General features: G+C 40.8%; 1 protein-coding gene across 3 annotated transcripts in view; it reads right to left on the bottom strand.

The window, feature by feature from the left end:
• Positions 1 to 14,106, bottom strand: part of TDRD7 (tudor domain containing 7) — an 83,040-nt gene that overhangs the window by 36,414 nt on the left and 32,520 nt on the right. For all 3 annotated transcript variants that reach the window (XM_047767981.1, XM_047767982.1, XM_047767983.1), the window contains 2 exons: positions 10,319 to 10,392; positions 7,852 to 8,069 (listed from right to left, as the gene is read on the bottom strand). In XM_047767981.1, the coding sequence (XP_047623937.1) occupies positions 7,852 to 8,069; positions 10,319 to 10,392 (292 nt within the window). The remainder of the gene's footprint in view (positions 1 to 7,851; positions 8,070 to 10,318; positions 10,393 to 14,106) is intronic.

The raw sequence follows: 14,106 nt of genomic DNA, 5'->3' as shown, positions 1-14,106 counted from the left end.
AAGGCTCACCTGCTAACTCTGCAACATGGGCTGCTGAGGTAAACGTACTGTTTCTTACAGAATTAGAATTTTCTTTCAGATTCTATAACAGAATTGGTATTGTCCAATCCAATCAAAAAGTTTTCCAGGAGTTCCTGTTGTGTCTCAGCAGTAATAAACCAGACTAGTATCCATGAGGACATGGGTTCAATCCCTGGCCTCACTCAGGGGGTTAAGGATCCAGTGTTTCTGTGAACTGTGATACAGGTTACAGACACAGCTCAAATCCCTGGTTGCTCTGGCTGTGGCATACGCTGGCAGCTGATTCAGCCTCTGGCCTGGGAACTTCCATATGCCACAGGTGCCCCAAAAAGAAAAAAAAAATTCCAAAGCAGTTGTATGGGTCTCATTCAGCCAGTTTTGTTTACACTGGGTAAGGTTCTGTATGTTGAAGTTTTAAATTAAGCTCTAAATTTCATTTTGCAGAGTCACAACCCAATACAAAACTGCCATAGTACAATAAAGTAGAGAGTCTCCTAGCATTCCAAGCACTAGCAATGGTTTGGAACTCAAAAATAAGCCAATTAAAAAACTCAATTTCATGAGTTCCCATCATGGCGCAGAAGAAACAAATCCTACTAGGAACCATGAGGTGGCGGGTTTGATCCTGGCCTTGCTCAGCAGGTTAAGGATCCAGCGTTGCCATGAGCTGTAGTGTAGGTTGCAGACGCGGCTCAGATCTGATGTTGCTGTGGCTGTGGCTGAGGCCTGCAGCTGTAGCTCCAATTAGACCCCTAGCCTGGGAACCTCCATATGCTGTGGGTGCAGCCCCCCATTAAAAAAAAAAACAAACCCTCAATTTCAGCAGAGATTAAAGACCCCTGGGTACCTAGCAACAACAAAAACATTAGAGTCATTGACCAGAAGCTTGTACCCTATGGCTAGCCCACAGCAAGAAAGACTGGTTTTTTACTTTTTTGAGAACTCAGTCTTTTTGTGCTAAAGCTGAGAAGTACTAGAGAAGTTAGATAATTGAGAAAGAGATGGAAGAAATGGTCCCTGATGGCATCACTGGGCCACAATGAAGACAAAACTAATAGGTTCAGATTGGAAGCCTCTATGGGCAACGGGAGGGGCATAGAGTGCACGAAGGAAAAGACACAGAGACAAGCTAAGCACACCTAACTCGGCATCCCACACCGCCTACACCTCCACCCTCTCTGCGGCGGTTCACAGATGCTGGTCACACTACACCCAAGATAAAGAGAAAGAGAAAGCGCAAAAGGGTTATAAGTTTTAGTTGCTTCTGTATAAGAAAGTACAGGTGTTTGTGGCATATTCCACATCAAAGGTAAAAAGCTCCTTCTAGAAGGTACCCTGTCTGCTCACAAACCATCTACCCAGAGAAACTCCTTCTCTACCACCTTGGACGGGAAGTTTTATATACACTATTTGTTTCAAGGCCAATACTCTTTCACTATCATCCTTTTTCCCAGTAAAAACTTTGCACTGATGCTGACTACAACTATTTATACTTGGATAAACTTCAAGTCATCTTCCTTCAGTGAGGCCCGAGGTCAGGTCCTTGCTCACAGGCCCCTTCAGGAAGACATTATCCTGGTTAAATGTGTGCACATCTTTAGGGGATGAGATATGCTTCTTGCTACCTGAGGGAAGCAGGATCTGCCTTTCAGGACGGCAGAAACTCACGTCATGCTGGGAGCTCCAGTTCCTCGGTCCATTGCTCCCTATTTTTCAATGTAAACTTTTGTTCTGGCCTCTTTAGCTTTTCCTCTGTTTTCATCAAGTTCCTCTGTAGGGCTTGCTAGGCATGCCTCTGCTTTACCTGTGGGTTTTAATCTGCTTTATTTAAGCTGGGCTGCCCCTGGAAGAATCACAGCTGCCTTGTCCTATACCCCTGCTATGTTTCTATACTGTCCTGGCAGCTGCTCTTTACAGTTCATGTCATTTAATTCTAACAACCCTAAGAGATGGGAAGAAATAGTCACCTTTTAGAGCCGAATGAGGCCCTGATTTCCATGCTAAAAGCAATATCGCTAAGAAATGGCCAAGGCAAAAACCCGACTTCAAGCCCCAACTCTCTCTTCTGTGCTATTGGCCTACAGTTTCTATTTCAAGTTCCAGAAGAGCAGCAGCACACTTCTCCCCAAATGCTCTACTCTGATTTCGTCACACTGCTATTTTACCTTTCTCCTATTCAGATGGTCACTGAAATTATACTCAAAAACTGTTTCAATATGCTCATTGCATTTATTGATGAAAATTTAGAAAAGAAATTGGACTTCAACTAAACATTATTGCTCTACTCTCGAGTCCTCCGTTTACAGCTCACTGGTGCTTTTGCCAGTACAGCGGTGTCCGCTGTATCAACACCTTAATACTCACTAAGCCTGAGGACACATCATGGCTGTTTTATGCATGACCACTTTCTTAGAAATTCATGTTTTTAAATCCCCGAATATCCAGGCTTTTAAAAAAGAAGCAATTCATTTTGCATGGGCTGACAGGTGCTGTACCTTATATAATTAATTGCCACAATTAAAGTTAGGACAAATGTCTGAGTACCCAAAAATACAAAAACATATCTCTATGTAAGCAGTGGAACTGCTGTCACCTCCTTTGACATTGCAGAAATCGCTATATTGACGCAATCCAGAACTTCAGGAATTTGAAAACCATCTGCAGTATTAGAGGACTAAACAACTTAAAGCTCGGTGGTTTGTAATAGACAGAAAACTGACATATAAAATAGAGAGCTACAATCAAACCTTTTTGTAAAAGCTGGAATAGTTGGCACAACTAGGTATTTTTCTCATTTTCATAATCTTACGTCGTCATGCACTAAATGCTGTGTTTGATAACCAAGGCCTGATGTGCATCCAGCCCACCTCAGAATGTTTCCCACTATCCTGAAGCTGGCTCCCAGCTACCACACCAGGTCTTTGCAGCTACTGGCAGAGGTTCTTCCTAGTTGAGTGCATTTACTTCTGCCTGGTTCTGTGAGCCCCTGCCCCGGCTTCCCACACAGCTCCAGATGAAGCACTAAAGGCAGGTATTCTGGCTCATGCAGAAACGGAGAGGTTTCTCTTTCCACCCATGTTTCAGAGAATGGAGGATTTCAACAAAATCTCTGGTGTTCAGTCACCATCACAAGATTTGAAATTTTACTGGAAACTGAAGTTGGCCAGAGACTCTGGATCCTGGGTGACCTCATGGCAGGGACCAGCTAAGTTTCCAACGAATGATGATTCTTTAACAAAATGAGCTGGCCTGTCTGCCTTCTGCATTTCTTCTTGAACCACTCTCTTCTTACTGAAGTTCTTCCAGTTTCCTGAAAGAGCCATGCTTTTCCGTCTCGGGGCTTTGGCACAAGCTGTTTCTTTTGTGGGAGGTGCCTTTCCCCTGGCATCCCCTCCTTTGTCTAACTTACTTCAACTCGCCTATCAGGCTCTAGGGTAACAGCCACCTCCTCTGGGAAGCTTTTCTTGACTCATCAGACTGTGTCAGGCCCTCTGGTTTACATGTTTCCTTAGCACCCTGAAGCTCTCCTTTATAAGAATTGTGGGCTCACCTGTATTGGCTCAATGTTTATTTTCCCTGTTGGAGAGTAAGTCCTATAAGGGCAAAGGCCAGATCTGTCTTGTTTACTGTTATCCTTAGCACCCAGGTCAATGGCTGGCTCATAGAAGTATTTCATAAACACTAGCCAAATACAAGAGTTAAGGAGAACATTTTTTTTTTTTTTTTTTGCTATCTCTTGGGCCACTCCTGCGGCATATGGAGGTTCCCAGGCTAGGGGTCAAATTGGAGCTGTAGCTGCCAGCCTACGCCAGAGCCACAGCAACTCGGGACCTGAGCCGAGTCTGCAACCTACACCACAGCTCACGGCAATGCCGGATCGTTAACCCACTGAGCAAGGGCAGGGACCGAACCTGCAACCTCATGGTTCCTAGTCGGATTCGTTAACCACTGCGCCACGACGGGAACTCCAGGAGAACATTATTAAGAAGACCACCACTTTAGAATAACCAAGAGCTGTTGCTTTCCATCTCCTAGGATCCAAGAGGAATTTTTAGATGCCAGTATCCTTGGTCAACAGCCTGCCAACTTGGGCTTTCTGCTTTTCCAGGACAGCTTCCTCACAAGTTCCATTTCCCTCACAAGATGCCTGGCAACACTGTGGAACTGGTTCATCACTGTCAATATAATTTTATATTCTCGTTAGCTTTCAAAACTCTCAGTCCACATTCTGCTGTCAGAGACATCGAAAAGGTAAAGAACAACAGATTCGCAGCATCCTTCTGCCTGTATCAAAATATCATCTAACAACCTTGTAAAGTGACTTCTAGCACACAGCTGATTATACCTTCATGAAGGTAAAATTTCAGCGCTGTCATATAAGGTAATATAGGATGACTGGTGATTTTTACTTCTTTTATAATTTTATTTTTCAGTCTTTTTCATATAGAATATTTTCTATGACTGGGGAAGAAGGCACTTAAAAAAAAGGGGGGGGGGAGTTCCCGTCGTGGCGCAGTGGTCAACGAATCCAACTAGGAACCATGAGGTTGTGGGTTCGATCCCTGGCCTTGCTCAGTGGGTTAAGGATCCTGCATTGCTGTGAGCTGTGGTACAGGTCATGTATGCAGCTCGGATCCCGAGTTGCTGTGGCTGTGGTGCAGGCCAGCAACTACAGCTCTGATTAGAACCCTAGCCTGGGAACCTCCATATGCCATGGGTGCGGCCCTAGAAAAGACAAAAAGACAAAAAAAAAAACAAAAAAAGGAAAGGAAATACACTGCACTTAGATTTCTTCTTTGGTTATACAAGTCATCCGGAGATACACAGACTAAGCCTTTCTTACCCTAAAATTTCTGCACTCTGTTATAACCTGTCTGACCTTGTTTGCAGTAGAAACAGCCCTGGGTATACTATCAGTGTTTCTGCTTTTCAGCACGGTGGAAAGCAAGAAGTCAGAAGGGAAAATAAGCATGGTGTAACTGGTTAAAACTGCCTAAAAATAACCACGGTGGTATAACAGTTTACCAATAAGATGCTAAAAAAATGATAAGAGCTATTTAAATACAAAAGTTTTGAAAAATATCAACAGATGTCATTAGGACTGGCAGTTTTTGTCATCCTAGACACAATACTTCACTAAGCAAATTCTCACACCTAAAAATTGACACTGATTGCATCTAAACAGTCCTACTCAGAATTGAGAGACACAGTGTGGAAACAGGAATGATATATCACATTTCTGCTTCACAGTCCACCCTCACTGTCTGGACAGAAAATAATCCTGCAACAAAGGTGCATTTGAGGAACCAAACAATTAAAAAATAGTTGCTTCAGCACCTGAAATTTAGTAGGAAACCACACATTTTAGGTAAAGTTTTTTTTGTTTGTTTGTTTGTTTTTTGTTTTTTTTGCCACACCCACAGCATATGGAAGTTCCCAGGCCAAGGCCAGGGACTGAATCTGAGCTGCAGCTTGGCCTTATGCCACCTGCGTCACCTGTAGGATCCTTAACCAGCTATTAAGAGGGAACTCCTAGGTAAAGTTTTAACATCAAAGTGATAGGTACTCTCTCACCTGCAACCCCAGAAAGAGAAAATTTGAGGCTCTGCAGACATGTAGAGTAGCAAGGATGAAAATTTCCCCCCAAAAGCCATAAATTAAGCTACGCAAATACTAGTAATTATTATGCAGTATAAAACAAAGTAAGCAGAACTATAATATGTTAAGAAGAATCTGGGAAGCTAGGTTAAAATTCTTTTACTCCAAAGATAAATCCTTTATCGAAACTTAAAAGTGATTTATATGTCTATCTTGACACTAAAATGGCTTAAAATTCAGTGCAGACATAAGTTCATAAATGTCTATGGATTTTAAAAATAAAAAACCATATATATTCTAAGAAGGAGCTCCAGGCCCTGAGCCTTCTAATCAAGCAGTTTGGTGAAACCTCAAAAGCCCCCTCAAGATAGGGAAACTTGGAGTTCCCGTCGTGGCCCAGTGGTTAACGAATCCGACTAGGAACCATGAGGTTGTGGGTTCGGTCCCTGCCCTTGCTCAGTGGGTTAACGACCTGGCACTGCCGTGAGCTGTGGTGTAGGTTGCAGACGCAGCTCGGATCCTGCATTGCTGTGGCTCTGGTGTGGGCCAGTGGCTGCAGCTCTGATTAGACCCCTAGCCTGGAAAACCCCATATGCCGCAGGAGTGGCCCAAAAATGGCAAAAAGACAAAAAAAAAAAGATAGGGAAACTTGAGGGGATCCTCAGTGCTGCTAAACGTGCATCCAATGAGAATATTCTTCCCAGAAAGGAGTGAAAATGGAATGAAGTGAATAGGAAACTTAGGAATTCCCACTATCAGAATAAACCTCATCTTTGACATAAATCAGGGGTAATATTCTCATGATCATTCTTGACTTTATAGGTAAGGAAACAGCTGTATTTTCAGAGTTTGATATTTCTGCTTGCTCTCCCATTTCACAATGTACGTTCATCAGCGTGTCACATTGCCCTAAGGTGTTCTTAGCACCTGCAGGTGAACAGTGAATGATAGATGAACAAGACGGATGGATGGATGGATGACTCTTGCCTGGAAAGCCATGGGGCTGGAGTGAGTATCATTGCCCTGGAGGAAGAAACGGTTACAAAAATACCTGCTATCTTTAGGCCAGGTGCTTACAGGAGGGAGTGGCCTCCACTTTGCCCAACAGGGCTGGGAGCCAAAATATATATTAAGTTAAAGAAATGAAAGCCCTCTGTCAAACAATAATCATCATGTATATGTAACTCTATATAAGTTTAGAAGCACCAAGTAACTACTAATGCTACCATTTAAAAGTTATGTTATTGAATACATTCTATGTTAAAAAAAAAAAAAAAGAAATATCTAAAAATTAGTTGCTTTCAAAAAAAAAAGGGGGGAGTTCCCATAGTGGCGCAGTGGTTAAAGAATCCGACTAGGAACCATGAGGTTGCGGGTTCGGTCCCTGCCCTTGCTCAGTGGGTTAAGGATCCAGCGTTGCCGTGAGCTGTGGTGTAGGTTGCAGACACGGCTCGGATCCCGCGTTGCTGTGGCTCTGGCGTAGGCCGGTGGCTACAGCTCTGATTCGACCCCTAGCCTGGGAACCTCCATATGCCGTGGGAGCGGCCCAAGAAATAGCAACAACAACAACAACAAAAAGACAAAAAGACAAAAAAAAAATTAGTTGCTTTGATTTAACAATCTAGTTGTCTCTATCTCTGGCTGAACTAAGATTTCTAATAAACTACTCTGAGGGTCCATTGTTTTATTGTAAAAGATTCTCAAATGGGAACAGGTATGGAAACTGATGGCAGCTCACTTCTCAATTTTCTTCTCTAAAGACTTTTGTAAAACTTTTAAATCTGAACCCGATATTTTTTAAAAAGATAGTCTATAAATAATTAGCCAAAATAACTAAAATTTGTTCCGGTGAGTGTCTTTAAAAATGCTCAGAACAAGCATATGAAATTTGAGGCTAGCAAAAAATGTTCCAATACCACTACGTTCTAGTTATTAAAATGACAAAGCCATCAGCATCTACTGGTAATAGTTCAATACAAACTGGTATAGATATTATCACATATTAATGTATTCTAAAATAATTTAAAACAAAATATGCAACACACACCATCCTTGAACTTGACATACTTCTTCTATTAATAAGAACTGATATGTGCTCTTCTTAGTGATACAGATTAATGGAGCATATTATGTTACGTACTTCATGCCCCCCAAATAAAAGGTGATGTGACTTATAACTCAAAATCTGAACGTGGGGCAGGGATTAGGAGGGAGAAATAAGAAGAAACGTACCGTGCAAATATGAGGCCAGTGTTCAAATTGTTGTAAAATTCCTTGATTGAGTTCTTCTTTATATAACTCTTTGTAAAAATGTGGAAGCTTAGATATCCAAATGCCATTGTTATGCTTGTTTAGTATTTCCTTTATGCGCTTTTGAACCTCATCCATTTTATAAGTGTAAGAAGCAGGAGGCGTGACATTTGGTTTTTCAACAGTCTGATTTAAATTATCTTTAAATTAAAAAAATGAAGAATTAACCAAAATGCTTAACATTTTTAGATTGACCCCATTACCTCATCTTGTATTTCTATCTTTAGGCTTTGTATACTTCAGGCTCCCCGGGGTCAAGGGACTTCAGAAGGAGCAGGATTAGGCAGAGCAGGACCCTCACAAGTCTCTCTAAGTTTTGACTTACAGCCACATGGAGAGGGATCCCAGCCCCTTTATTTTGCAAAGATGTTTCACAGTTTAATTTAAATATCAGGATGACCTTGCTACATTAAGAATAGTGAAATGTATTAGTTAACCAATTATTTTATAATTGCAACTAAGAAAGATTAAATTTTAGACAAAAATGATATATATGATATATATGTAATGCTGAATTTTTTTTTGGGGGGGCTGCACCCATGTCATATGGAGATTCCCAGACTAGGGGTCTAATCGGAGCTGCAGCTGCTAGCCTACACCACAGCCACAGCAGTGCAGGATCTTTAACCCACTGAGCAAGGTCAGGGATCAAAGCTGCACCTTCATGGATGCTAGTCAGTTTTGTTAACCACTGAGCCACGACAGGAACTCCATATAATGTTGAATTTAAAGCATTAAGGATAATGCCTTAATAGTAAGATTGAAGAACACTTTATAAAAAATAAATGTCGATATTTTAAGATACGGTAATTTTCCCTTTATTAATGAGAAAAAAATAGCTATAAATAGAAGTTCAAAATTGATACACCTGTAACAATAATCCTATCCTCAATTTATAAACATAAATAAATTTAGAAACTTAGAAACTAAGATGCAGATCAGAGTATATTAAAAATCACAATCTATAAGCAAAATATGTTTATGTTTGAATCAGGTAGTATTTCTGCTGGGATTCAACCATTTTCACTGCATTTTTCAAACTGGCTGGTAGAGGCACATTGGCTGGCTGGTGATGCTGGCCCCTGAGGATGCCAGGGAGCCACAGAGAGAGCTGTTCCTTGAGGATGGTTGGATGCTGACTCTGCTTTCCCCACCCCAGGGCATAAGACCTGCCCTTGCTAAGACTTAGGTTGGCTCAGTGAACAGAAGGGTCCAGGATGTCTACATATATTTTCTATTAAAGGCATAGCTAATTTATAAAATTCTTTTCAAATAATGATATACAAAAGAACCAAGAAGAAGGAAAAGAGGAGTTTCTTAGAACTGCCCCTTCCCTCTCTTAAAAAGAGTCAAAGGCTCAAGCATAGTTGGAGTCTTTGCAAATGCACCTACTCTGTGGGGCCACCGGAACCTTCCACATCTTTTGTTAAACAAATCAAGGAAAGTAACCTAGGCTGCCAGCAGGTAGGACAGGTTATGCATAAGTGTATGTAAATCAGCTCTTGGGTGACTCCTGAAACAAATCCTCTTGGTTCTGCAGAAAATGCTTATTCTAAGTTAAAGGATTTACAACCTCCAAAAGGTATACGACTTTACTTTCATTTTTTTAGAAAATGCATACATAAAAGTAACTGATATAAACAAAAATCATATTGTTCAATTAATTTCCCTAAGAAATATTGGAGATGTATTCCTATGGGAAAAAATGATTTCAACTCAGTAAGAATCACACTTAAAGTAGCAAATCATTTAAAACCACATTTAAATTTTGTGCAGCATAAGTACTAAATTCTGAAAACACAGGGTCCCTCAGGTGGGTCTAAGAGTAGGGGGCTCACACTTTGGGTGGAAGACACACGATGAGTGGGTGCATTTCTAAACTTTAGGTTCTTCAACTTTAGCAAGTATTCTATTGTTTTCTTAACAGTTCTTCTGGATTTTACACACTTATATTCATTTATACTCATTTTCAGATGCTTAGTGGTCACTGCGCTCAGGTGTCCAGCTTTTACATGGTGGAGTATCTGAAACTATTTTATGAGTTTGAGTCCCATATTTATGTGCTTTAAATCTTACTCTCTGACAAGTGAGGGAATGACAAAGGACACGGGTAACTGTGCAGGTGACACGTGGAAGTGAAACAGGATAGGTCTGATGTGAAGAGGGCCCCAAGTCAGAATAATCATAATGCTATCCATGGAGATATTATTTTCTCTTTAGGTCATTTCAATTTATAATGTAAAGAAATTACGAAAGAGGGGAGGAGAGATACAGGCCAAGTAGGAGAAGGTAAAATTAAATGTCAGAAGCCACCACTAGACATTTTTGAGGGGGCTCTGAGGTTCCAGGAGCCATAATGTATTATCCAGACAATGTTTAGAAAACATACCACTCATTTCCTTAGAACAGGTTCTTGAGATGTGCATCTGAAAAGGCGGTGGAAGGGATGCCTTTGGGCTAAACCTAAGGTATAAAAAGAAGTGAGTTAAAATTCAAATAGCAAAGTCAACACCAAGTTTCAAACACAACATTTTAAAGCCTCTGTGTCAGTGAGTTGCAAAATAAGTCATGAAAATTCTTCAAAAGGCACAAGAACTAAAATGATACCTGGTATCAGCCCTCATGTTTCATATGTGCCAGAGAAAAGTCTATTAAAGCCTAAATTTAAAATAGGAATTTAAAAGAATTTAAATTTGGAGGTCAAATTTCCAATTAATCACCTTTAGGGGTTGAGCAATACAAAAGAAAAAAGAAAATAAAGCAAAGAATAAATAGTTGAACATAAAGAATATTTTGGAATATAACTATAAAATGAAGGACTTGCATCACCAGATACTGAAATGTGTTACGAACATACAACATTTAAAATAGTTGGACAGATAAGTAAAACACGACTTAGAAACACAACCGACATTATATCTCAGCACATGATAAAAATGGCATTTCAAACCAGAGAGGGTGCTGCTCAACCTACTGCTTAGAAAAGAAACATAGATTTCCCACCTCATGCCCTCTCCAAAATAATTTTTATGTGAATTTTACTGGATATATGTAAAAACACTTTCCAAATACGAGGACAAAGAAATAACCCTCTCACCTACACACAGAAATCATCTGTGTTCATGTCCGCCTCCCTCACTAGACTCCAACTGTCTTAATTATTTGTGTTTCTAGCGCCTAGGGCAGTGCTTGGTACATGCAAGGGGGAGTGAATATCAAAAGAATGAATAGGATTACTGAATAAATCAATGACGACATCTCGCCCAGCAGTGGGTATGGGACTAGAGTGTGTGATAGTGGAACAGCACACCTATTTCAAGTTTTTGAACAGTAAGGACTACTCTAAAAATGACATCAATTCTTTGAAAAGGAACCACATCTCCTCAAAACACTTTAATTCTAAAGGAAATGATTAGATTGTAAGCTACCAGTAAAAGCTTATTTCGTATATGACGCTCTGCAATTGTAAGTGCATCATATTTGTATATTAATGTGTCTGGGTAATAACAGAAGAGGCCAAAAAACAAATCAACTCCTACTTCTGCAGAACTGGCAGGGAGACAGTGATCCTGTCCCTTGTACCAGGGCCCTAAAAATGTAAACTGGAACCTTTCCCTGCTATGAGTCAGCTTCCCAGAAGCAAGCAGAGGGTTATGAGCAAAGAGGAAAGTACAGCAAGGATAGGGCTGAGACTGCCATGGTCCAAGCGTTGGTAGGTCTAATGCAGGGGAAAGAAGAGTCTACACAGCAAAAGAAAGATATTCAAGAAAAATCACAGGGACATATGAAAAGCAAACATAATAACACAGGTCCAACCAGTTTTAAAACAAGTATAGGAGACTTACTACTTTGTTTCTTTCTTTCTTTTCTTTTTAGGACTGCACCTGCGGCATATGGAAGTTCCCAGGCTAGGGGCTGAATCGGAGCTGCAGCTGCAGGGCCTACACCACAGCCACAGCAACATGGGACCTGAGCCACATCTGAGACCTAAACCTCAGCTCATGACAATGCTGGATCCTTAACCCACTGAAGGAGGCCAAGGATCAAACCTGTGTCCTCATGGATCCTAGTCGGGTTCATTACTGCTGAGCTACAATGGGAATTGCCATTATTATTTTGTTTCTTAAAAGACAAATACTTAGGCTGCTCCCCCCCCCCCAGTTTAAACATATATTATCCCACAAATATTTATTTAAGAAACTACTATTATGTGCCAGGCACTGGGTCGGAGGGCAATGACCAATGATTAACAGGAGAAAAGGATCATTATTCACATGGTCTATACATACAGTTGAGGAAACTGACTGTGATAAGGAACTAGCAGACGGGCCCCAGTGATTCTTGCCTCTGGTATCCACAGCCTGCGTAGTCCCCTCCCCTTGCGTAACTTGCTTCTAATCAATAGGATATTTCAAGGTTGAGGGGATTATACATAATTAGATTACAAAAGATTCTGATTTCCATTTTGCTAGCATAATCTTTCTCTTGCTGGCTTTGATGAGGCAAATGGCCCACTTGGGGAGGCCTGTGTGGCAAGAAATTGAAGGTGGTCTTTGGCCAACAGTCAGATGGAAGTGCAAAACAATTCCAAAGGAGCAGACTGTGCCAACAGCCACGTGAGGGAGCCTGGAGGGAATTCCTGCTCAGCTGACCCCAGCCGTGACCAATACCTTGACTGCAGCCTCAGGAGAGACTCTGATGCAGAGGACCTCGCTACATGGTTCTCAGATTCCTAACCCACAGAAGCCAGGGGTTAATAAGTACGTGCTGTGAACTGCTAAATTTGTGATAATCTGTTACACAATAATTAATGCACTGACAGAATCTATATATAAGAACAAAGTCTACTAAGCTATAAAAAGGACGGTAGGTGTGATAAAAGCACATGACAAAAGCAACAAATCAAATTAGGAGGTCGAGAGAGGAGCAAGCAGAAAGTAAAGGTTATTAGCACTTATTATAAATTAAGGATAATCTGAGTAGCTTGGCCTGCGAACGAGGAGACTGGTAATCCGTGATTCCGAATGTAAGGGCCAGACACTGAGTCCTACGTTCATAACAATTTAGTACTGGTAAAGACAGCATTTCAAATCAGCAAGGAGAGAAAGGATTATGTCATAACTGGTATCAGGACATCTGGCTAACAGGAAAAAGTTTGCTACTCTCACACTATACAACAAAATTAATTCTGGATGAATTAAAGATTTAAATGCAAAAATGAAACCAGAAAAATTCTAAAAGAAAACAGAAGACATATTATGTAAGATGGAGGTAGAAATGCTTTTCTAAGCATGATACCTAAAGGCAGAAGCCATAAGGGAAGAGATTAATATAGGTAACTAGATCAAAGTTTAAAGCTTTTGTACACCAAAAATACCATAATTAAATAAACTGAGGAGGAGTTCCTGTGGCGAAGTGGTTAACGAATCCGACTAGGAACCATGAAGTTGCAGGTTTGATCCCTGGCCTTACTCAGTGGGTTCAGGATCCAGCGTTGCCGTGAGTTGTGGTGTAGGTGGCAGACGTGGCTCGGATCCCAAGTTGCTGTGGCTCTGGCGTAGGCTGGCGACTACAGTTCTGATTGGCCTCTTAGCCTGGGAACCTCCATATGCCGTGGGAGTGGCCCTAGAAAAGGCAAAAAGACAAAAAACAAGAAACAGAAAAAAACTGAGGAAACACTGCCAACATATTACAGGACAAAACGGTCAACATCCTTAATTTATAAATCACTTTTACCAATTAGGAAAAAAAACAACGAAGGACAAAAACGTGTAATTCATGAAAGATCTATAAATGGGTTAATAAACATATGAAGAAATATAACATCCTTAAGAATCAAAATCAAAGAAATGGAAATTAAGATACACTTTTTTTCATGTTTCAGAGGAGCAAATAAAAAACTGATGCCCAGTGTTGGCAAAGGTACAAGTTAATGATCACTCCCATATGTTTTTGTAAGAATCTAGTTGGCATAATCTGTTGAGAGCACAAATTAGTAAAGTCTTCGTGTACATATTACCCAGAGAGTCTCTCACCCAGTACTCTATTTCTACGAGCCTATTCTAAGGAACTAGTTATGAATACAAACAAGGATTGTTCTATAAGTTTGTTCCTTGTAGAACTGCTTACAACAGTGAAAACCATTTATATTCAGTAGGTGACTGGACAATGGATACC

The sequence above is a fragment of the Phacochoerus africanus genome, chromosome 2 (assembly GCF_016906955.1).
Source record: "Phacochoerus africanus isolate WHEZ1 chromosome 2, ROS_Pafr_v1, whole genome shotgun sequence".
Lineage (NCBI taxonomy): Eukaryota > Metazoa > Chordata > Mammalia > Artiodactyla > Suidae > Phacochoerus > Phacochoerus africanus.
This window is presented reverse-complemented; position numbering and strand designations above follow the sequence as displayed.